Source organism: Castor canadensis, chromosome 11, assembly GCF_047511655.1.
Source record: "Castor canadensis chromosome 11, mCasCan1.hap1v2, whole genome shotgun sequence".
NCBI classification, from domain to species: Eukaryota; Metazoa; Chordata; class Mammalia; order Rodentia; family Castoridae; genus Castor; species Castor canadensis.
In genome coordinates, this window is record NC_133396.1 from 110,625,482 (window position 1) to 110,649,215 (window position 23,734).

Here is a 23,734-nt window from a genome sequence, read left to right on the forward strand (position 1 = left end):
GCTATGCTGTGGAAATCGCGTGCAAATGAACTCATCAGCTTTCCAGGCCAACGCCTCCGACTTCTTCCTAATGGAGGAAGCTCAGGACTGGACTTTGCAGCCTCCCCACCGCCTGAACAAGTTAACAGAGAGGAGCAGGGAAAGCTGAGGAGGCCATGGCAATATGGATTCAGCGGTTGGGGCTTTACCTGTCTCTACCCCTCACCCCATTTCAACTCTGTCCTGGATTTCCCTCCTCCCCACCCAGGGCCTCCAAAAGGAGTTTCCCTTTTCCACTTCTCTTGGGTAAGAAGAAAAGATAGCAAAGTTGTTGGGGGCGAGGGAGGAAGGGAGGAAGGAAGGAACCATCCCGAAAAATGTCCACCGGCGGCTGTGCAGTGAGAAAGTTGCCCCACTTGGCTACAGAACTCTTCCCTCTACTCAATCCAGTCCACTCGATCCACTCCACTCAATCCACTCTACTCAACCCACTCTACTCAATCCAGTCCACTCAATCCACTCCACTCAATCCACTCTACTCAACCCACTCTACTCAATCCACTCCACTCGATCCACTCCACTCAATCCACTCTACTCGACCCACTCTACTCAATCCACTCCACTCGATCCACTCCACTCAACCCACTCCACTCGACCCACTCCACTCAATCCACTCCACTCAATGCACTCCACTCAATCCACTCCACTCGACCCACTCCACTCGACCCACTCCACTCGACCCACTCCACTCGATCCACTCCACTCGACCCACTCCACTCGACCCACTCCACTCGATCCACTCCACTCGACCCACTCCACTCGACCCACTCCACTCGACCCACTCCACTCGATCCACTGTACTCGATCCACGCCACTCGATCCACTCCACTCGATCCACTCCACTCAATCCACTCCACTCAATCCACTGTACTCAATCCACTCCACTCAGTCCACCCATTTTCCAGCAACAGTGGCTGGGAGGAAGTAAGGGACCATCACAGGGAAGAGCACTGGAATAATGGTGGGAGGAAAGAGGTGCTGGAGGAAGGGAGTCTGCAGTGACACATTGCCCTCCTGTGATGGCGCCTAGACTCGACCACAGTGTGGTACTCCACCACAAGGGTACACTCTAAGCTACTTTTCTAGCGGGAAGTCTGGCTTTGTGTTAGCTCTAAATTCTTGAAGACCAGGAATCCTCCTCCTCCTCCTTCTTTTCTCTCTCTCCCTTCCTCCTCTCTCCTCCCCCTCTCTCTCCAGCTCTTGTCTTTAGTAGGGTACCTGGCACACTCTCCTGTGAAGAGAGGTATGGGCACAGCCTGTGGCTTGATTAAAGTGTGTGAACTAGAACAGAGTGACAGTGATTAGCCCTGTGCCCTAACCCTCATTCAGTCTGTACGCAGGCCACCTGAGCTTGATGTTCTTTGCTCACTGAGCCACACTACTGATTGCAAGCTCAGCAGCCGTTTACTGACAGACATTTTCCATATGTTGTCTTTACCCAGTCAACAACTGCAGTTTGCAGATGAGAATGGCACTCAAAGTGTTTTGATCAAGGCCTCATAACCAAAAAGAGGCAGAGGCAGAACTTGAATCCAGACCTATCTGGAGCAGTTGCTGGAGAAGCAGAAGCTGTTTTTGTTCGTGTCTGAAGAGCCCAGCTCTTCTCTATCTCCCAAGGTCCCAGATCTTTCCTTTCTGCTTTCTCTCACCTGTCATTCTCTCCTGTGTCTCCCTCCATTTTTTGGCTCCCTTGAGTACCACAGATGACTGGCATGTTGGGACACATATGTCATTCTTGCTTTTGTCTTTTTCTTCATCATGTGGGAGGGACAAGGAATAAAGAGAGAGGAAAGGGAAAATGCTGGTAAAATAAAATTCATTCAAAGATGGAGAGTTATAAAAAGAAAGTATAATTTTAACTCAGACTTTCAGTATTTGTGGCAGGGAGTGGCTGTGATGACCAGGCTTAGAGTTTTGGAGAGTGAAGCTTATTTGGAAGACAGGAGGCCTGGTTCCCTCACCTCATTCCCCAGGAGCACCTGGGAATGACAGTAAGGTGGCATTCTCCTCCGTGTTCCCTGACTCAAGTAGATAACAAGGGACAGAGCTAGGGAAAACCTTCATGACAGTTAGACAGTGGGTGCAAGAGTCGCTCCTCCCTGGGAAGGTTTAGCATGGAGAGAGTCCCCCTTTTGTACGTGGTTGTAGAAGTAATGGGAATTACTTTATTACGAGAAGAACGGGAATTAAAGGCTGTTTCTCTCAAAGGATGTTCCTCTCTCCTCCCTGGCCCATCTTCCTAACATTAGGACAGCCTCATGGCTAGGACCCATATGCAGTTTGTCCCTATTTCTTCCCCCTCTCTGTCCCCCATCCTAGTGAAGCTCTAGGACTTGGCTCTTGGGCGGTGAGAGATCTAGGAAACAGGATCACAAGCTTTCACAAGGGGTACAACATGTAACTTCTCATTTACTTCTTCCCCCAAATCATTCATATTCTTGCCTTCTAAACTTTTCTCTGGACCTTATCAGTGAGACTAAACCTGATGTTAGAAAAGCAGCACAAAAGGAGTTGCAGACACAAGCCTGCGAGCAAGCCCAGCAGCTCTGCTGTACTCAGGCAGGGCGGTGGTGTGAGCATAGAGATCTTTTTCTAAAGCTCAGCTGATCAGTCTTGGGAGGTTTGAGGAAGGAGGGAAAGAGGCTACAGGAAACCCTCCCTTGGCTGAAAGAGGAACCAGGTTTGGTTTTCCCCTTCTTCCTACATAGTCTGCATCAAAAGTCAGTTTCATTCTTAGTTCAGTTCTTCCATGGGGTCAGCTGTCCTCAGTTCCTGTGCTAGCCTCCCTGCTGCCACAGGCAAATGACCAAGGCAGTCTCATCCATCCATGTTTGTGCCTTTGAATCCATGCTGGGAAGGGCACAGGGGATGAAGGGAGGAAGCACCTAAATAAAATCCAGACAGCTGTTTTTGTCTGCCCCACCCCACTCAGGCCTTGAGATTGAACCCATGGCCTTATGCATGCGAGGCAAGTGCTCTACCACTGAGCTCTAGCCCCAGCCTACAGCAGCTTGATCTCAGTCAGATAGAGATGGGTGAGAAGCCAGTGTTAGGGTGGAGAGATCGTAATTCCACATGTCCTCACAGATGGAGTAAATTTCACTTCTCCTGTGGCATGGACAAGAGGCACTGTCCTTTACATTCCTAGTACAGTTGTACAGCTGAAATTTCACCCTTAGATTGAAAACCTCCTCTTTCCCAACTCCCTCTAAACCAGACGCCTGTGCCCATATTTATTGGATCCCCACTAGGTCTGGGAGGCCGGTGGTGTGTGTAAAATGAGCAGATGGTGTCGTTAGTACCCTTTCTTTCTTTGACCAGGTGGAAGCACCTTACTACTGCTACAGGGATCACCTCCATCTCAAATCTGAGAGGGGGCTTAAGTAAGGAAAACATGTAAGAAAAGAAGGGCTGCAGGAGATCAGGCATCAGCAAGAGCAATGAGTTTGATTGTGGGTTGTTTTTTTTTTTTTTGATTGAGGTAAATAAAAAAGCTTTATCCTGCAACACTTGGAGATAAGTCTGTCCAACCCCCACGAGTTCCAGACCCTGCCCCCCTCCTTCACATTAGGCTCTTCTGGTACTGATTGTGCTGGGTGGTCTGTCGGAGGTGGGAGTCAGGGGTCTGCAGGTCCATCTGTCTGTACAGGTCCCTCAACTCCCTGACTTCCTGCAGCACCCTCTTTGCCTGGCTCCAGTTTGATGACGCCTCTCCCAGCAGCCGCTCTGTTTCCAGTAGCAGCTGCTCTGATTCAGAATCGGGCGGAGACTGGGGGGGGTCCTTGGCCTTTCGCTTGCCATCTCCCAGTCCCTGAACCTCTGCCAGCAGCTCCTGAGTTTTCTCCAGTTTCCTTGCTACCAGGTCCTGGATCCGGGATAGCTGCCCCGGGTGGGGTGGGCTGGGGGCTGCGGATTCCTCAGCCTGAAGGCGGAGGGTGCGGGCTGGGCCAGTGTCCCTCTGAGACAGGATCTCCTCCAGGGAGGCGCAGCGGCTTTTCTCTGTGGGGGTCAACTTCTTGGGTGCCTGGGGAGTGTAGGTGGCCCCCTTGTCTGGCTTTTCCCAAGGTCGAGGAAGACTGCTTGCCCGGTCTGAGGAGGACTGGATCCGGTCCGAGTCTGCTCTTCGCCGACTGCTGGCCAGCTGGGCGACGGACTTGTCCAGGTCCACCCGAAAGCTCTCAGCACAAGATGTTGGCTCCTCAGGAGAAGGGTCTTCCTCTTGGATCAGGTCCAAGGTCAGCATCCCATCTGAGGTAGAGGTTGAAGCCTGGGGGCGAGGAGGAAGAAAACAAGGGGTAAATTGTCATTAGTAGGGATTTCAGGAATGATGGCCTGAAAGATGGTCGCAAGTTGTGGCCATTTTCCTCAACTGGCTTCCCCGAATAAGATTTCCCCACTTCTGACTGAGCTGTTCTGCTTTATTTGCTATTTCTTATTCCTTTGATGGTGAGTTGAACTTTCTCTTGTTTTTCTTGATTTAAAGTAATTTTTCCTGCTTGTTTCCCACATTCTCCATTTTGCTACAAGCTTTCTGAGGACTGTCTACTGTCTCTGTATTGTGGACTTGCGTAAGCATCGGCTTGGGCTTGACACAAGTGGGTGCTGCACACACCACAGTAGTTGTTCTTCTATCTGCACCCTCTCTGCCGCACACCTCAGCCTTCTCTGCTATTTGAACTCTGAACCTCCTGCCTTATAATAAACCTTATCTCTTACCTCCAGAATACTGTAACTTAAAGAAAGTTGTAAGGGTATTTGATACTTCCTATGTAGTTGTACGTATCTGTGTTAATGGTTCTTCAGAGCAACCCTTCAAGGCAGGCAGAATTATTGCATGCAGCTGCAAGGAACCCACAGTGGACTGCAAGGCCAGGTTCAAATTAAGATTCTGCCAACTCCAAGGCCTCTGTCTCTCTCTGTTTCTCTGTCTCTTTCTCTCGCTCTCTCTGTCTCTCTCTCACGCGCGAGTGCATGCTCACTCGACTTAAGAGTTTAGATGAGTGAAAGAAACCATTACTTCATATGATACAGGGGCTCGCTGTGATCCTCCTCCGAATGCACGTGTACTTAACGCTGTTACCCATCAGCTAGCTACTGCCACCTAGTAGCTTGAACTATCTTGTACAGCGTCCATCTCTTCTATTTTTCCCCCAAAAGACAATTATTCAGAGCAGAGATGTTTGAACTCAAGACAGGTGCTGAATAAATATTTTTGATTTAGTGGAATCAGGCAGGGATGTGGGATGGAGAGACCTCCTCAGCCTTTGATCTTGGTATCAGGAGGCCTCCCACAGATGCCTCTGGTGGTATACAGTTCTAAGAGTCACTGACACAGAATTGGCCCTTTGGCAATGTTTACTTTCTTGCAGTCTTACATACCACAGCCATGAGGTGTCCCCGAGTTGGGGGGCGGCGCGAGTGTTGGATTTTTGCCCTGTCTCGAGTGGGGTGGGCGAGATAGCTGTCCTCCTCAACGGTGACCTAAAGAGATGCACTGTGAATCACGGGTGCTCTTTAGGACTCTCTGTCTCATCTAAGCATCCCCAAGGCCTGAATATGTCTGGACTGGGAAATAAGCCCACCCCATTAACTGTTTCTGAGCAAATCTGGAGGCAAAGGGGTTTACTGGATATGAAGGGGCTCCTTAAGTTGACTCAGGCTGGCTCATGCATTCTGAAGTGGGGGAAGAGGAACTGGTAGGTAAGACTCAACAGAGAAGTTGGAAGAAGAACAGGGCTTTCATAAGGGAAAGAAACAGAGCTGGTGGGGGAACAATTAAATGGGGCCCCAAACAATAATCCTCCCGCTTTAGTGAGTCACAGATGCTCCCTCTGCCCCAGCATCCTTCTCTTCACAGTGAGCCCCCTGACCTCATCCAAGATGCGGTTCTTAGCTCTGGTGATGGCAGAGTTGAGGGCATTGATCCATGACTCCTTCTCTTCAGGACTCACTGCCAGGAAGATCAGGTTGGGTGCCTGTGAGGGAACATTCTTGTTTCACCCAGGGTTTTAGAGTTGGTGCCTCACCTTGACAGTGAAGAAATAAGAAATTATAATCTCATTCCCTCAGACCCAGCTCCTGGAAGGGGAGAGAATCTATTTCCAGAGCCATCTGTAACTCAAGGAAACCCAGCTTTCTGTAAAATACCATAGTTTGGAGGTTGTTTTAGAAATGACCAAGGAAGAGCTGGATATTAACGTGGCACTGAAGATACAGGTTTGATAAAAGACACGTATTAAAGATCTTTAAATGTCTGAAGAACTAGAATATGAGAGGGTGGCTTCTCTGGGTTCCTTTAACCACCTACTAGGGCACAAGGACCAGTTATTAAGAGATGTGTGTGTGTGTGTGTGTGTGTGTGTGTGAGAGAGAGAGAGACAGAGGGAGAGAGAGATGGAGGGAAGGAGAGAGGGAGAGAGAGAGAGAGAGAAGGGGAGGAGGGAGTGAGGAAGGTGGAGGGGGTGTGAGAGAGAGACAGAGGGAGAGAGAGATGGAGGGAAGGAGAGAGGGAGAGAGAGAGAAGGGAGGAGGGAGTGAGGAAGGTGGAGGGGGTGTGAGAGAGAGACAGAGGGAGAGAGATGGAGGGAAGGAGAGAGGGAGAGAGAGAGGGAGAGGGAGAGAGAGAAGGGGGGAGGAGGGAGTGAGGAAGGTGGAGGGGGTGTGAGAGAGACAGAGGGAGAGAGAGATGGAGGGAAGGAGAGAGAGAGAGGGAGAGAGAGAAGGGGGGAGGAGGGAGTGAGGAAGGTGGAGGGGGTGTGAGAGAGAGAGACAGAGGGAGAGAGAGATGGAGGGAAGGAGAGAGGGAGAGAGGGACAGAGAGAGAAGGGGGGAGGAGGGAGTGAGGAAGGTGGAGGGGCAGTAGAGAAAGGAAGGACAGATATGATCTTTGTGGCCAAACAGGTTAAAGCTGGCCTGCCTGGAGGGAAGGAAATGGCTACGATATACTTTGGTTAAACAATAAAAATCAGCAGGAAAGCAATTCAGTGCCTCTGAGCCAGGGCTGCTGAGAGGGGGAGAACCTGAAGGGGACGAAGTTGTCAATTGCTCCCTCAATCCTACCAGTGCTCTAGAGGCCAAGGTGGGAGGAGAAACCTACCGTGTTACCAGGCTGTTTAGAGTGGGCAAGAGTAAACTTGCTGTGATTTTTCTTGCTCCTGCTCTTGGCTTTCCGGAGTTCTTCACACTTCTCATAGTCACTCAGGTCAAACACCTCTTGAATATTTTTCTCATCTTTTACCTGGGGGAGGTATGGGGGTGCGGTGAGGATGATATAATTACTTAGCTCCCCCTCCAACCACACTGTTATTTTAGATCAGTCTTGAGAGCCAGAAGAAGCCTGAGGAGAGGAAGGATGGAAGGGCAGGAGAGGGCCATCCCACCAAAGGTGTTTAAAGTCCAGTCCTCATGTGGGAATTCTGTTTATATCCCAAGGCCCCCTCTCAGCCCACCTACCATTTCCAAAGACTCTCCCTTCACCCATGACCCTCACTCTGTTCCTGAAGGACACAGCTTGCAAGTCCTAAGAGGCTCATGCCCTTAAAGGGACATGGTGAACAGGCTGATCCAATCATCCCCAAGTAAGGAAGACCTGGGTGGTCCTTGATGGTCAGGTGGAAGGACGTAAAGGCAGCACCAGTATCAGAGACATCTGGGAGGAATAAAAGGCTGATTTTGACTTCACAGGTCTTATGTTTACATGATAGGTTTTTTTTGTCCCCACCCTGCTCCTTCCTCTAACGTACACTACTATAAATAGACTCATCCCAAGGGAACAATTTATTCTCCTTCTTCTACTTTGTTGGGAACACCCCATGAATGAATTGGTCATGTTTTCTAGGATAAACAGTCAAAACCAGGCCGGGCCTAGTGGTTCACATCTATAATCCTAGCCTTTTGGAAGGCAGACATCTGGAGGATTGAAGTTTGACGCCAGCCCAGGCAAAAAGAGCCCATTTCAACCAATAAGCTAGGTGTGGTGGTTTGTGCCTGTCACCCCAGATATGCGGGAGGCATAGATAGAATTACAGTCTAGGCCAGCTCAGGCAAAGATGCAAGACCCTATCCAAAAAAATAACTAAAAACAAAAAGGGTTAGGGGCATGACTCAAGTGGTAGAGTGCCTGCCTAGCAAGTGTGACGCCAAGTTTAAACCCCACTACCACACACACACATACCCAAAAGTCAAAACCACCAGCATCTGTTAAAACTAAGCAAATGTGTAAAAGTAGACCCATGTCTTCATTGGAAAACATCTACCCTCTTCAGCTGGGATTATCTCCAAAAGAGCTCCCACTTCCAAACTCTGGCACAGGAACTGTGTCCGTGGTGGTGACCTCAGTTGTCCTCCTGGGTCTTGTCAACTTTGAAGTGGGGAAGTGTTTTCTGTTCCCTAGGTTACATAGTCTTATATCTGTCCACCTTTCTGATTTGCTGATAGACCCAAAGGACTGATGACAAGAGGAAAGATGGTCACAGAGCCCCCTTCAGGTGAGTTCTGGTTCATCTGTCTGTCTCTGTCTCCATCCATCCCTGTTTATTTTGGGAAGGCTTGGCTTTACCAGGGCTCTCCCTCTCAGGGCTCCCTGGCTTTGGGCTGGGAAGTGAGCAGAGTCCTTGCAGGATATGGGTAAAGGTGTGGCAAGGTGCTGCAAGGGGCATCCAAGAACAATTCCCAGCAACACAGGGCCGGGATGCAGGATGATGTATCACCTTCCTCTCCCCTCCTTCCTCAGAGTGAGAAACCCTGGAGAGGAAAGTGCGTGTGTGCGTGCAGCTAGGGAAGAGAGTCTCTTGTTCTGTTTTCCTTAGGGACAGGGAAGGGAAAGGAAGGGAGATACTCTGGCTTGGACACAGCTGATAAGGAACTCTGAGAGGAGACATGGACAGAGTTAGCCTTTGCTTGGGCAGGGATAGGAAACAAGGTAAAGACGGGAACGAGACAAGTATATTCCAGTACCCAGAAAAGATGGGATACCCCCAGGAGGCCGTATCTAATTCCCAAAGCCTCATTTATAAACTCAGCTTCCAAATTAACCCTTCCTTTCCCCTGATTCTCTACCTGTGGGCCACAGAAAGGGTTTCTGCACACTTTCAAAGAGTTGCCCTGAGCCTAACTTCCTCTACTATGAGGTCTCCGTAAGGTCTCGCTTCTGTTCCTGCACCTTTGCCCGCGATCAGAAGGTACCCCAGCTCCTGTGAGAAAGGGTACCCCTTTGAGAATGAGGAAAATGATTCACATCAAACACAGAAGGAATTCTATAGGGGAGGTAGTTGTGGGAGAACTTGCCTTTCTAAAGGGAACTAAAAAAAGAAAAATTGTGAAAATTATGGACAGGGAGTTAGGGATTTTTTTGCATTAACATGTATGTTACAAACATCATAATATGCTTTAAAATTTTTTTCAATCTGTTGGTTCTGGAACTTTTGGGAAGTGGACAGAATAAAGTCTAGAGTCTGATGGCCCAGTATAGCATGGAAACTGGCTCAGAATAGCCTCAAAATGCTGTACCCTCTTTTCCAATGCCCTTCCCAGTAGGGCTAATCAGCTGCTCCTGACTCAGAACACCAGACATTCTAGGCTGAGGTCACTCCATCCTTTCTCTGGCTCTGACTCGGCTTCCTTCCTTCACACACAAGGCTCACCCATGCTTTTTCACCCCCAGATTCTGCCCTTTGGACAAAAGCAAACAAGAAAAAAGAACTGACTTGATTCTTCTACTCTTTAGCTGTTCTCTAGCTTCCCCTCTGACATGAAGCACATTCTCCCAGAGCACTCAGTGCAGTTTCCTGCCATTATGAAGTTCTGGGAAGACCCGACATACACTTTGACACTTGCTTTGTCTTTTTTTTTTTTAACTGCAAAGCCAGAAAATTGTGGAGAAAACTTTCGGTAGGATTTGTGACTGTGTAGAAGTGACCCTTAAAAACAAATGCTCCTGTCAAAGTCTTCCCTCACCTCACTCCCAAGAGCCCATCAGCAAGTTCCGAGCTCTGCATGAGCAGCTAGGTCAGATACCATCAGGAGGGACCTCTTTCTCCTTCCCTGGATGCATTACTGACAGCTGTTTTCAGATGGGTACTTTCTCTTGGGTTTCGAGTGTGTCTGTTTCAATACCATAAAAGGATTTATTTACCTAAATATACTCTACTGAGTAAGAGTGTCTATTGCCAAAAGCAGAAGGGGTTAGAACTCAGGCAGGACTTCCAGTCAGTCCTGGGTGAGGGAACCCACAATCAGGAGAGGAAGGGCCATGGTAAGCTGAACACAGCAGTCTTCCAGGCTCTGCTGGGGACAGAGGAACAATTCCAATTCCTTAGTAGTACTAAGCGTTATTAATCCCAAGGGTTAGGGACAAACGAGAGAGAGTGTGTGTTCGATGATCTGGGCTCAGATTCTGACCCAGCGCTGACTGTGGCTTTCACATCAAAGTTATGCAGAGACAACACAGAGGGCCATACCTCTTCTCTGATGCAAACAGGGGTGGGAGGCAGAGAGCATACTGGTTAAGGACACTGACTCCTACAAAAATAACTGGCACTCAGATGTCCTACTGGGGGTCACAGAGAATGACCCTCGGTTGTGTGTTTTCTATGATTCAGGGTGGCTGTGCTACTTGATAGGACCTCTGTGTGCCCCTGCTACAGACAGGAAAGGGCAGGCCAGCTGGGTTGGGGTGAGGAGACAGGAAAGGGTAAGGAACAAGCTGACCAGCGTGCTTCAGCAGCAATAGCAAAAGAAAAGAAAAGAAAAAAAGCCCAGTATTTCAGGAGGCCAGGATAGTGCAGGAGGCAGCAGGGGATGCTTACAACTTCTGGGATATGTTGGGAGAGGACTATCATTGTTGCCATAAAGGTATTTGCAAAGAAAAAAGCATTAAATAAGAAGTGAATTCAACTTCGAATTCTTAGAGATTCTCGCTAAAGGGTGACCTTTCCCTCCAGAAAGACGGGGTAGAGACTAAGGTGACGACTGAACTTGCTCCAGGAACAGGATGGGAGGTAGAGTAAGGGGGAGACTAAAGGCAGCCCAGCCCCTGTAGAGACAGAAAGTGAGGGACAGGAGAAAACAGGGATAGTTGAGGCGGAGGACCCCTACCTCCTTCTCGGAGATGTAGAGTTGGTCCCCTTTCAGCACCACGTAGCGGTTTTTCCAAATCTCCCTGAAAATCCCTTTCCCGCAGAATTTGCGGACCCAGCCGACCTTCTCGGGCGCTGCAGATTGATGGTTTCCATCCTGAGGCCCCTGCCAGGGAGGCAAGAGAAGCAGCCGCGGCTCAGGGGGTGACGGCTCGGGCCGCGTCTTCCGAGACCCTCAGCTCCCCTGTCGCCCTGCAAGGCTGGAGTCGGGGACCCCGAGGTCCGGTCCCCACTTGGGATCGGGTTTTCACTCGGGAGAACTCTCTGCCCCGCCGCTCCCCTCCCCCGCTCCCGAATAAACAAGGGAAGCGAGCGGGACAGGGGCCGAGCCGAGGTGGCTCCGCAGCCCGGCCCAGCCCGGCCCCCTCCCCCAGGTCTGTCCTCGCCGCGCGGGGACTAACGGCATTTTATTTTATTTCTCATTGTCTCCTCGCCACCGCACAGCGCGATGCAAACGGCTGCCCGTCGCCCCGGGAAGAGGAGGAGGAGGAGGAGGGAGGGTGCGGGTCGGGCAGAAACTAAGCCAAGTTCAAGCCCCCCGGCGCGAGTAAACAAACAAAAGCCCCCCCCACCCCGGTGCCTGGGCGCGGGGCCAGGCGCACTGGAGGGCCGCGGGCCGAGGTCGCGGGGACCCGGAGGCCGGGGCCGGGGGCGCGGCCGGGCCGGGGACTCGCGCAGGCCGCCCCGCCGCTCGCAGCCCCGACGGACGGGGGGCCGGGGTCGTCGGAGCACGAAGTCAGCTGCGGACGCGGGCTCGGCGGGCGCACTCACCCTCTTAGTGGAATTGTTCTTCTTCATCATTCCCGGCGGGCGCGGGCGCGGGCGCGGGGCGCGGGGCCGACGGGCCGCCCCGCGTGGGGGCCGAGGCCGCTCCGCCGAGGGGGCGCCTTCCCGGCGGGAGGGTGGCGGAGATGCCGGGCGCCGCCGCGCTCCTCCCTCGCTCCCGCCCGCCCTCCCTCGCGCGCCCGGACTCTCCCCCTCTTTGTAGCTCCGGTTACACTAAAGGCCGGCCTCCCTCACACTCGCTCTCGCACACACACGCACGCCCGCTCCCCGCCCCTCGGCGCCCCTCCATGCCGGCGCCCACGCGGTCCGGGTCCCCGAGCGCGCCCCCGCCGCCCACCCGCCCGGCCCGGCGCGGCCGCTCCCCCGTCCCGGCGCGCTGTGGGCGGCCCAGCCCGCGCCCCGCAGCTCCATCCGCGGGCCCGCTGACGTTGCGAGTTCAGAATAAAGGGCGAATCGCGGAGCCGCAGCCGGTGCGCTCCCCCCGCCCCCCCCCCGCCTTTGTTTCTGACTCACCCAGGGGGGAGCAAGACAGACCCGAACCCAACCGAGACCCACACTCCGACCCACGGCCCAGCCCCGGGTGCAGCCCACGAGCGCAGACCCGCCCGACCTGCCCAGACGCCCAGCCCCGCGCGCCCGGTGGGGAGCGGCGACACGCCGGGTTGGGGACAGCCGGGAGAACCGAGATCGACATCAGCTCCCTCCTCGACCCAAACAAAAACGGGGGCACGAGCCAGGAGGGCGCGCCTCTGAGAACCAGCCCCGGGAATCCACGCTCCTTGGGTGGTAGAGCGTGGTCTGGGTAGGTCAGATGTTGGGGAAAAAAGTTTTACGCTTCTGAGAGGATACGGTGTTGGGAACCGAGCGGGAGAGAAGTTACTGTTAGTACACACCGCTTCCAGTTTACAAACCGCAGGCCTTATTCGAGCCCCCTGGAGAATAACTCCAAATATGAGGTGGATCTCTATCTCCATTGCACAGGGAGACAAGAGGATTTGGAGACGCCTCAGTGTGCTGGCCCGAGGAGAACTCTTGTCGCCAAAGCCATGATCCATTATGCCAAGGGCTTCAAATAGAAGCTCCAGGTCCTGCAAGCTTCAAGTTCCTGGGCATCTCTCTGTCACCCTGCCGTGTAAACATCCCATCGTGTCCACATGCTGGAGTCCAGTGGAGGGAAGGGCCCAATGCCCAGAGGATGCCCTGGCTGGGGACTTCTGCTGACCCCTCCTCCCCAGGTCTGCCTCAGAGCCTAAGGACACACCTTAGTAATTCATGTATTTCAATGTCAGGAAACCCAAGTCTGAGTACTGGTTTCATCACCACTGTGTGGCCTTCAGGCATCATCCAACTTCTTTAAGCGTCCATTCCTCAACATATTAAATGGTGAGGGACGAAACTGCCATTTCTACCACCAAGGAAAGTTAGGCGAATATATGAGATGACCTGTGAAGGACCTTTGAAGACAAAAGAATTGTCCTCTGGAGCTAATTATAAGCTAATAAACACATTGCTGACATATGGTAGGCACAGAATAACTACGAAATGAGTAAAAATTCTTGGCACAGGAGGGAGATACCTCAAGATAAAAGAAACTGTGGGCCAAGTTTATGGTTTGAGGGGCGGAGGTAAAGATTGGCACCGTCTATCCTCAGACCTTCTTTCCTCTAATCTGGTATTCTCTCAATCTCTTTCCATTAACCATACTAATTAATTTCTCTATTTTAGACCAGTACAGAACTTTATCCTTTCAAAATACTCATTAAAAAAAATCTTTAGTGCCACCTTGTGAGGCATTTAGAATGAGTATTAATATTCTCACTTGGGAAATGAGGACCGGGCCTGGTGAATCAACTGACTTGCCCAACTTTACATGAGTTTCTGGCTAAATGGATTAGAATCCAGGCTATCTGACGCCAGCCAACTGTTTAGACTTTGAGTGCACACATGCACGCACACACAATCACACACACACACACACACACACAGAGTGCACATTTCCCAAACCATCCCCTCACCTTCCAGCTATCTCTGGTATCCTGTTCAAAAGGTAATGCCTTGGGTTCAATCCCCCGTATCGCAAATAAAATAAAAGGTTATGAAAACAGGATGAGATATCCTTATACACGAGGAGTAAAATGTAGCCAAATGTGAGGACATTGGTGAGGAAGTGTGTCTGCATGATTTGAGGGCTTGCTGGCCAGGCACAGAGGAATGGTTTGGAGTTACAGTTTAAATAAGGGTGAGGGTGTAATTCAGTGGTAGCACACTTGCCTAGTATGTAGGAAACTGCAAAAAAAGTATAGATTCTGGCTTATAGGAAAGAAGGACTTCATGGCTTGCTCCATCTTCCTCCTTTACCGGTAGTGTTCTTTAGTCAACAAATACTTGAGGCCCTCCTATGTGTAAGGCAACTGGTTCCTTGTGCACTGCCTCAGACAGGAACTGCTTTGTAAAACATCAGGCAGAGGGAGCCATAAAAAATAACCCTCCGAAGTAATTTCAGATTCTAGAGCAGATGCATGTGGGCTGCAGAACTCTGCTTACTGCTCCTGAGGATGTTACATAAATCTCTGGGTCTGCCTCTCCCTCCAGTTAACCTGCACTGTTGCACTGCTTCATCCTCCCTTCAACCCCCCCCACCCCTGCGCGCCTTATCTTTCCCCACCTTGTCTTGCCACTCACCCCTCTTCCCACTGACATACTCTTCCCCTGGCTTGTTCTTAATGCTGGTTTCTCTCTCATTAGGTGAATTTCATGCCCCTGAATTTGGGTATATATGGGACTGGTGTCCACAGACCAATGCTTAAGTGAGAAATTGGATTCCTTGACACTTTTTTTTAAGTAGCATTGTCTCTTCAGTGAGCTTGTCACTACCACATAAACCACAAAAGTTACTCTCAAGTCAATTCTTTCTTTGAGGAGATAAGATACTGGGGAGGAATCATATATATACACATGTATGTATATAAATGTACATAAACATATATACACATAAATATATATGTGTGTGTATATATACTTTTTTTTGCAGTACTGAGGTTTGAACTCAGGACCTTGTGCTTGCTAGGCAGGTACTCTGCCACTTGAGCCATGCCTCCAGTCTGCAATTGAATGTAACTCCAGGAAAAAAGGAAGCTACCAATAAGCACAGACTTGTGAATTGCTGACTGCAAGTTTACTGGGTAGAAACTGTTCTCCAAACAGATGTTTAAAAACAAATATCCTTGGCTTTTGTAAATGGGATTGAGGTTTTGACCAGGGCATTTCATTCTATGGGGGAGAGGGTTATTAAAAGCACACAGATCTTAATTAAAAAATTTTTTTATACAATGTTTGGAACATTTCTCCCCCCTTCCCCCACCCCCTTCCTTCCCCCCCTACTCCCTCCCTCTCCCCCCTAATTAAAATGTTTTTAAAGGGAACAGTAAAGGGCCAGGAACAACAGAATGTGCTCTGTAAATATTAGGTACCCTCTCAGCTCCCATCCACACTCCTATGAGGAAGGCACTATTAGTCCCATTTTATGGATGAGGAAACTCAGCCACAAAGGGACTAAATAATATTCCAAATGCCACATAAACGACATAAATTTGATTATAGACTATCCAAAGCTAGACAATATCAACATATAAAAAGTTAGAAAAACTCACAAATATTTAATGCCCTGCAGGGAACCAGGAAGGGATTGTGCTGTGCTATTTTTGCTATGATTATTTGAGGGTGCCTTAATTTCCTGGCATTACTGATACCATCATTTTTACTGTTTTCAAGAGAGGCAAAATTGAGACCAGAATTTATTATTTGCCTTGGTATACTTTGAATATACTCCCAGTCGAGGCGATGCCTTCGTTATGTATGGTGTAAAGCCATCTCAAACCTCACCTCATGAATTCCCATAACTGAACTCCAACAAAATAAAACCAAATCACTCAGATCTTTCCACAAAATGAACTTTTAGTGTAGTCATACAGGGTTTCTCAGTGCCACAGAAAATTGCAATGTAGGGAAAAACAGTTTTTTGATGGCTCTCTAAAGAAACATGGTGAGGTCTTGGAAATGAGTTGTGCAGGAATGTGGTTAATGGAAAGAAAGAAGGGCCAAGAGAAGACAGGCCACTGAGGACAGCGGCAGCATGTGCATGACGTGATTCTCTTTCAACCCCTCTCAGCTCTGATAACCCTTTCCCCAAGAAAGATCCCAACAAAATCCATCTGATACTAAAGTGATTGTGCTATCAAGTACACAAAGAACACATTTATTTACTCAATAAAGAAATCACGAGAACAGTGGGTTGCAATGGGCTCAGACTCATTCTCAGCTAATCATCAGGAGTCTTGTTGCCTGTGCCAGCGGTTCAGGAATCAGTGGCTACAGGCAGGTGAGTTACAACAAGCACAAGACCCCTCTCTAACCCCTCTGGTCAGCAGGGAAGGCCTGCAGTTGGACAGGAAGAAAGTTGTGCCATTCTCCCAGCTCTCCATCACCATTTCATCTTCTGCTTGCTGACCTCGATGTGGCTTGAGAGCTCTCCCTGCTTCGGCTGTGCAGTCCAGAAGCCAGAACTTCCTCTAGGAAACTGACAAGGAGATTTGAGGTTACTTAAATGAAAAACAAAAGCATCACCAAAAACAGAATATCAGTATCTTGTTCATGACATTGAACTACATAAAAATATGTCACGAATAGTATGCAAGAGGAGCTGATCTGCCATTTGAAGTATTAGCTGAGCACCAAAATATCCAGATTAGAAGCTTTGTGCTCATTCCCAGGGTCCTCACTGTGTTTTTTAGATTAAATTTATAAGATCGGTTAGAATTAATTGTTTTAAGTTTGAACTTTCTGGAAGGAAATTCTAGGAATCCAGAATTAAAAAAAATTAATCCAATATTTAATAGGGAAGAGGAGGGTAAAATTAAATAGCTTTGGCAAGGTCTTAGATAATTAAACTTAAAAAGAAAGTTGATGAATCAGCTCAGAAAATAAGATGAACGAAGAGGTGGGTAGGTGAACAGTATCCCACACTAAAGGTTGTCTACTCAGGCTGCCATTTGTATCGTTTATAGCACTGCTACCTTGAGGCATTCACTTCATGATATAAGACTTCTGAAAATTTACAGCCACTGCAAATGATCTCTACACCTGTTGCCTCTATAAACTGTTTCAGTGGGATCAGTGTATTTGTAATAACCAAGTTAGTTTCCTAGTCCCCAGCCCTTTCAAACTGTTACCTTTCCTCTTGTATGTTAGTGATTTTTCATCGCAAAGTAAGCAGGTATGGGTGGGCATATTCCCAAGAACTCAGGAGCCACAAGGAGGTACAAATTGGGGACTATTTAAGCAAGGGAATGCAGAACTTTTAAGGGCAAGGCTCCTAGATTAATTTAGTATCATGTTATATCAGTACCTGATGTATATGCCCCTGAAACTGCCTCAGAATTTGTGCCTTAGTCTCTTCTTTATCAATCTACTCTCTAAAGTAACTTTTCTAAAATACAGTTTATATCCTATTGCATATGCTCCCGTTTTCTCCCTTAAAATTTTTCTTTTGCTTACAGAAAAATGTGCATGAAGTTCAAAGCACTTCATACTGTGACCTAATAACAAATACATTGTACTTACTATGTTCTGAGAATTGTTTTGTGCATATATATGCATGCAGCTCTATGAAATAGATGCTCCTACTATCCTCATTTAAGAAAATGAAGAAACAAAGCTATAGAGTGGTTAATTGATTTGCCAAGACCACAAGAACTAGTGGGTAGCTTAGTTAGGATTCAAACCCAGGCCCTAGAGTCTGTGCCCTGCAGCATCAGGCAACACTGCTCCTTCCATGTCCACGGTGCAGCCTATGTGCCATCCAGGCCCAGCCACTCACTATTCCCTAGAGATGCCACAAGCTTTCATAACCTTCATGTGTTTGGCTCTTACTATGTCTCATGTCTGAGATGTAAGGTTGCCATTTCTCTTTGCTGAAATCTTTTTTGTTCTTTAATGGTAAGGGTTAAAAGTTACTTTTCCACAAAGCTTCCCAGATCCCTCAGTGAACTAATCACTCCCATCACTATTACCACTTTCCTCCAGGACTACTTCAGCGCGGTATTATTAACTAGGTACTGTATATATTATTGTCAAGTTAGACTTTGACTCCTTAGGGTGGGAATAAACTTTACTCAGTTTGTTCCTCCAGGCCTTAGCAAAGGTGCCCAATAAACGTATGCTGAATATATGAATTAATTAAAATAGTTACTCACTGGCAAGACAAGTTTCTCTATAGCGTAGGGGTTATTTGGATGGTATTGTAAGTAATGCTCAGGACTCTCTCAGTGGGAGACAAATCTATAGCAGAAAGAGGGTTGGATAAATGACCAGATATGTCATTACTACCACTGCTCTATGGTACTAGAGGTGGAAGACTTGGAGCTTAGAAAATTTAAATTCCAAACTCCTTTGTTTAAAAAAAAAAGTGCAGTAGAGGGAAAGGAATAGAAACTAAGTTCACTTATCCTCTACTGAAATAAAGTTGCCTCTGTTTGACCTGGCCTTCTGGGCAGTTTGGACTAGAAACACTTGAGGTCATCAAACAAGAGTTAGGAAATGAGGTGGCATTGCTTTTCTGAAAGACAACGTAAGAAGACTTTGATTGGTGATTTCTAGTAAGAGTGAAGTAAATGTGCTGGGAAGCCTTATAGGAATTTATCAGGTGATCTTTGCTACATTTTCAACTCTGCTACAAAGAAAAAATAACTGCTAAAATTATACTTGAAGATCCTCCTCTGTATTTCAACAAGACCCCACATTCTTGACTGCAAACAGAAAACAACATTTGCCAAACCTAATTTTGTTTCCTGGGGCCATTGTGACTTTTTAAAAAAGTATCTATTTGGGGACTTTGATGAGTCATTGCACAGAATGCTTAAAAATTATGGGCAATGAACATATTGGTAGCTGTATCCTAAATTAGACTATGTTTAAAAACAAATTTAAAAAAGAATTTTTCTTTTCTAGGTTCATTTTAAATCTTACTTAAAAAGCAAACTCAAAAATTTTCCTCTCCCATGATACTAGAATCTAATTCAATTCAGCTAAATTCAATTTAACAAATGTTTACTGAGCATCCCTGAGAACCAGGCATTGAACTAGGTGTATGAGTGAATACCTGTGGTGGCTCCTATCTTAAGGAGCTCTCAGTCTGAGACAGACAAACAATGCTGTGATATAAACAGACCGTCCTGGGGGTAATGGTGGATTAACCTTACTGTTCCTCTTAGTGCTGTCCTCACGGGTGCCTTTCCCACTCTATGGTCAGGAAGGAAGTTAGGTAAAGAAAAACAACCCCCACCTCTGATTTTAAAAAGTCAACCTCAGAAAGTCTTAAGTCACACAATAAAAAATATGTCTTCACTTTTAAGATTCTGGTAAGGGAGAAGAGAATACTTACAACATTAAAATTTTCTTCTTTTTTTTGTTTTGGTGGGACTGGGGTTTGAATTTAGGGCTTTGTGCTTGAAAGGAGGCACTTTACCACTTGAGCCACTCCTCCTACAGCATGAAAAATTCCAATTCCTGAAGTAATTCAGCTAAATAACGGTTTCTAAAGAAAGCTATATACTATTAAACTATGCATGTATATGTATATGTATTTAGGATATGGCTTTCTCCCTTTTCACCGTAATCCATTACAGGTGAGAGGGCAAAGAAGCATGGAAGGCTGGTTTGTGGGAGCTAGTTAAAGTTAGACAGGGGTAAGAAGCTGATGTGCTACTGCAAGATAGGGCCACAGAGAGCAGTAATGTGTTACATAGTCTAAAAAGCTAGAAGAAACGATTTTGAAGCTTTTCACCATAAAGAAATTAGAAATATTAGAGGAGACAGGTATGTTTAACCTGATTTAAACATCACACAATGTCATAAATATAGTTTTTAAGTCTTTATGTATAATTTAAGAAATAAATGTAAATTTAAAATGTACATGTGAATTTCCCATACCAAAGAAACCAAGGGAATCTAAAATCTGAACAGTAGTAAAATGAAAAAACAAACAAACAAAAGGAACTTGTTGGGAGCAGGGAAATAGAAAAAGATTTGCAGGAAAATAATGAGAAAAACCCGAGATACTTCCTTCAGTGCAGCAATGAGTTCCAAATTACAGCCAAACACTTGGCTAGAAATGTTAAAGCATGGCAGTGGGTGAGGGTGAAAGCAAGGACAGCATTTTTAGAAGTTTAAGACACTCCCCGTGCCTCCTCTCAATTCCCACTGCTTATGGTTTTCAGAGCCACTACTATGTTCACACCCCTGCTTCTCTACATACTGTTCCTTCTGCCTTGAAGGCCGCCCCATCCCTCCCACTGTTGTCTGGAGGAAGTATACATCTTTAAACCTACTTTGCATTATTGCTCTTCTAGGAAGATGTCCTGTTCTGCATTGCTTTCTCCTTATAGCTGCCTACTGGCTTCTCCATACCTTATACTGTGTTGTAATTTACTTGTTTACATGTCTGTTTCCCATGTAAATTTATCAAGTTTTTGAAGGCCTAAGGGATACATGAATGCACTCTCTTTTTAGAAGTTTTAAATAGCACACATAAACCTCAAGTCTTCCTTGACTCTTCTCCCCATTACTCTTTCCAGAGATAACAGTTTGATCAACAAATTTTGAGTGCCTACTAAGGGCTAGGCACTGTGCTAGAAGCTGTGAATATAGCAATAAAGAAATTAACAAATGAACAAACTCTGCCTCATGGAATTTATATTTTAGTGAAGTAATAAGATAAAATTAGTTGGTAAAACAGAATGCTAACACAACATTAATGAGGTAGAAACTCCCACTTTACAGACAAAGAAATTGAGGCACAGGACAGTGAAAGTCTTTGTATCTTTTCTGAGCTGGGATACAATGCCAGACAATGTGGTTCCAGAGTTTGCTTTCTTAACTGTGATGTTACACTGTCTCTCTATAGTATGTTAAAGAAAATGCTATGCAGAAAACTAAAGTAGGTTTAAAGGAGGAGAATTGGCGATCTTGACATGAGGTTTTTAAATCCAGTACTCAAGGAAGGCATCATTGAGAAATGACATTTGAGCAAAGGCCTGGGTGAGGTATCAGACTATTTATGTGGGGGAAGAACAAGTACAAAGGGACCAAGGCCTGCTGTATTCATGGAACAGAAAGGAGGCAGCTGTGGCTGAAGTGAATAAGGTATTTGGTAAAAGCTAAGATCAGAGACATTAAGACAGGAGATGGAGGGAAGTATGAAGATGAGATTGTATAAGGTCTGATGGTCACTGTAAGGACTTTGATTTTTTACTTAGGGTAAGATGAGGGCTATCAGAGGGTTTTGTGCAGAGTATGACATACCCCGAATATTACACACTTTCTTTTCTTTTTCCTTTTTTTTTTTTTTTTTTACTTTGGTAGTATTGGGGTTTGAACTCAGGGCCTTGCACTTGCTAGGCAAGTGCTATTACTACTTGAGCCACAACCCCACTTTTTTTGGGCTATAGCTTATTTTTCAGATAAGCTTATTTTTCTCCTGCCTTTGCTTGGGGCTGGAGGATTAAGGTTCAGGCCTACCCAGGCAAAAGATGTGAGACCCTACCTGAAAAACAAAGCAAAAGGGGTTGGAGGTTTGGCTCAAGTGGCAGAACTCTTGTCTAGCAAGCGAAAGGCCCAGGGTTCAAACCCTTGTACAGCCAAGAAAAAAAAAAATATGAGGGTTGGAATAGGAGACAGTGATAACAAACAACACTTAGAAAATATTTCTGTAAAAGAGAACAGAGGGGCTGGGGGTGTAACTTAGTGTAAAGTATGTGCAAAGTCCTGTGTTTAATTCTCTGTGATCCCTCCCCCCGCAAAAAATACAGAAAAAGAAAAAAACAAGCATGAGATAGAGAGATAGAGATGAGAGAGAGAGAGAGAGAGAAAGACAGAGAGAGAGAGAGAGAGAGAGAGAGAGAAGAGAAGAGAAGAAAGAATGAGAAGAGAAGAGAAGAATGAGAAGAGAAGAGAAAATAAAGATTACAAAACCCAGCAATGTTTCTGTGCTCCTATGGATGATCCAACAGGGTGGAGAAAGGTGATTTAGGAACGAAATGGGAGCAAGTTTGGAGTGATGTCCTGGAGTAGCTGAGGGAGTATCATGTGAAGAGGAGGAGGGATCTGGTACCCATGTGGAAGGGCTGGCCTTAGCCAGGAGCATTCACCCGCAGTGATAGGAAGGCAGTGGGAGAGTAGGGAGGAGTGGTACTGGTAGCTGGGAAAGTCCTTTTCTAATGGCTCCTTTTACCAGTTAGTGTACATCTTGAGTCCCTTTTTTATTTGTGTGTCTTTAATATAAAGTAGATGCTGAATTAGTGTTCACTGAATGAATATAATTTTAAACATATGACCTACTATGCTAAACTTTCTCTAAATACTAAATCACAATTTGATTAGAAGCAATATTTTGCTACAATGTTCTTCAACATCTATATTGAAATTAACAGGAACCTCACATACTGAGATCATCCTGCTTTGTGCTAGATGTATATTGTACCCATAAAGAACCTCTCCCCATTTTTCAAATGTGCTGCAGCTTTTTTTTATCCTTAATTACACTGTTTCCTGGAGTTGACTGCTCTTTTGTCCTATGGAAACTCTACTTATTCTTAAATTCCAAGTTTCCTCTGTGAAGCATCTCCTGATTACTGTGTCAGAATTAACTACTCCTATTTAAGACACATTCTATTTAACTTATAGACATTGACACTTTCCAAATTTTTATACTCAAGAACCCCTAATAGCTGAATAGACTGGATTTATTAGTCCTGGAGGCACAGACTGGATTATTCTACCAGTTTACATCTTTGAGTTCTAGGACTGGAGATGTGGCTCATGTGGTAGATGCCTGCTTTGAGTTCAAACCCCAGTCCCATAAAAAAACCCCCCAAAAACCCCCAGATTTTTGCTTTGAGTTCCAGTACTATTTTAAAAAATGCATAATCTTATGTTACTTTTAATAAAAGAACCTTTAAAATTTAGACATAAGCACATTTTAAGGTACTTATCAGTTAAGTTATTTAATTCTTCCCAGCATATCCTTCCAAATTGTAAGAAAATAGACACTCCGAAAGATGTGTTATGTTTATTTTGTGCCTTGGACTAATCACATCCTAATTTGAGAAATTTAAGAATTTTTTGATCCCCCACTGGACAATAAGATCATCGAAGAGAAGAACATTCTGATCATTTTTGTATTTTAGCTCCTAGCTTGAGTAGCAGTTTATAGCCACTTAATAAGTATTTTCCTCATTGCTCTCAAACAATATAATCATCATATTCTGACAATATTCTTGGCTCACATTTCTTTTACTCCTTGAGAGGATCAGTAGTAATAGTAAAACAGGTAAAAACAAAACAAAAACTCTCCAGTATCTACAGACAGATGAATGGAGAAGGAAACATTGGTATGTTCACATGATGGAATGTTACACAGCACTAAAAAATGAACAGTTATATGCAAAAATATAGATAAATCTTAGAGACAATACCTAGTGAAAAAAGTAAGATCATTTTTTTTTTTGCAGGGCTGGGGTAAAACTAAATAGGTTGTTTAGAAATATGTAGGTAACTGACAAAAGTGCAATATTCTTTCACTAAAGCAAAGAAACTAAGTACAAGATCTAGGATAGTGCTTAACCTATTGTGGGGAGATAAGAAATGGAACTGGAGAGTAACATGGATAGATGCATGTTACTGGCAATTTTCTAGTCCTTGAGTTAGATGAACAGTTTAAG

At 46.3% G+C, this 23,734-nt stretch overlaps 2 protein-coding genes across 6 annotated transcripts in view; both read right to left on the reverse strand.

The window, feature by feature from the left end:
• Positions 1-1,870: 1,870 nt before the first annotated feature.
• Plekho1 (pleckstrin homology domain containing O1) lies at positions 1,871-12,040 on the reverse strand. 2 transcript variants are annotated; one of them, XM_020155767.2, is made up of 6 exons: positions 11,946-12,040; positions 11,134-11,280; positions 7,136-7,276; positions 5,910-6,014; positions 5,419-5,520; positions 1,871-4,306 (listed from the first exon to the last, which is right to left on the reverse strand). In XM_020155767.2, exons 1-6 carry the CDS (start codon positions 11,973-11,975, stop codon positions 3,602-3,604), a joined length of 1,230 nt encoding a protein of 409 aa, XP_020011356.1. In that variant the 5' UTR covers positions 11,976-12,040; the 3' UTR covers positions 1,871-3,601. The 2 variants fall into 2 exon arrangements, with proteins under 2 accessions (XP_020011356.1, XP_073904319.1); XM_074048218.1 differs by lacking the exon at positions 11,946-12,040 and adding an exon at positions 7,492-7,687 and having other exon boundaries at positions 11,134-11,267.
• A 3,856-nt stretch (positions 12,041-15,896) lies between these two features.
• Positions 15,897-23,734, reverse strand: part of Vps45 (vacuolar protein sorting 45 homolog) — a 57,756-nt gene continuing 49,918 nt past the window's right edge. For all 4 annotated transcript variants that reach the window (XM_074048219.1, XM_074048220.1, XM_020155766.2 and 1 more), the window contains one exon: positions 15,897-16,536. Coding sequence is in view for 3 of the 4 variants with exons in the window: in XM_074048220.1 (XP_073904321.1) it covers positions 16,449-16,536 (88 nt within the window). In the remaining variant the exon portion in view is untranslated. The remainder of the gene's footprint in view (positions 16,537-23,734) is intronic.

Excerpts from the sequence above, each read along its gene's own strand:
- Plekho1 (XM_020155767.2), bottom strand. The coding sequence starts at position 11,975 with ATGATGAAGAAGAACAATTCCACTAAGAGG. Across the intron at positions 5,521-5,909 it reads AGAACCGCATCTTGGATGAG|GTCACCGTTGAGGAGGACAG; the intron begins GTCAGGGGGCTC and ends GCATCTCTTTAG. Across the intron at positions 4,307-5,418 it reads GGGGACACCTCATGGCTGTG|GCTTCAACCTCTACCTCAGA; the intron begins GTATGTAAGACT and ends CCTCGCCCCCAG.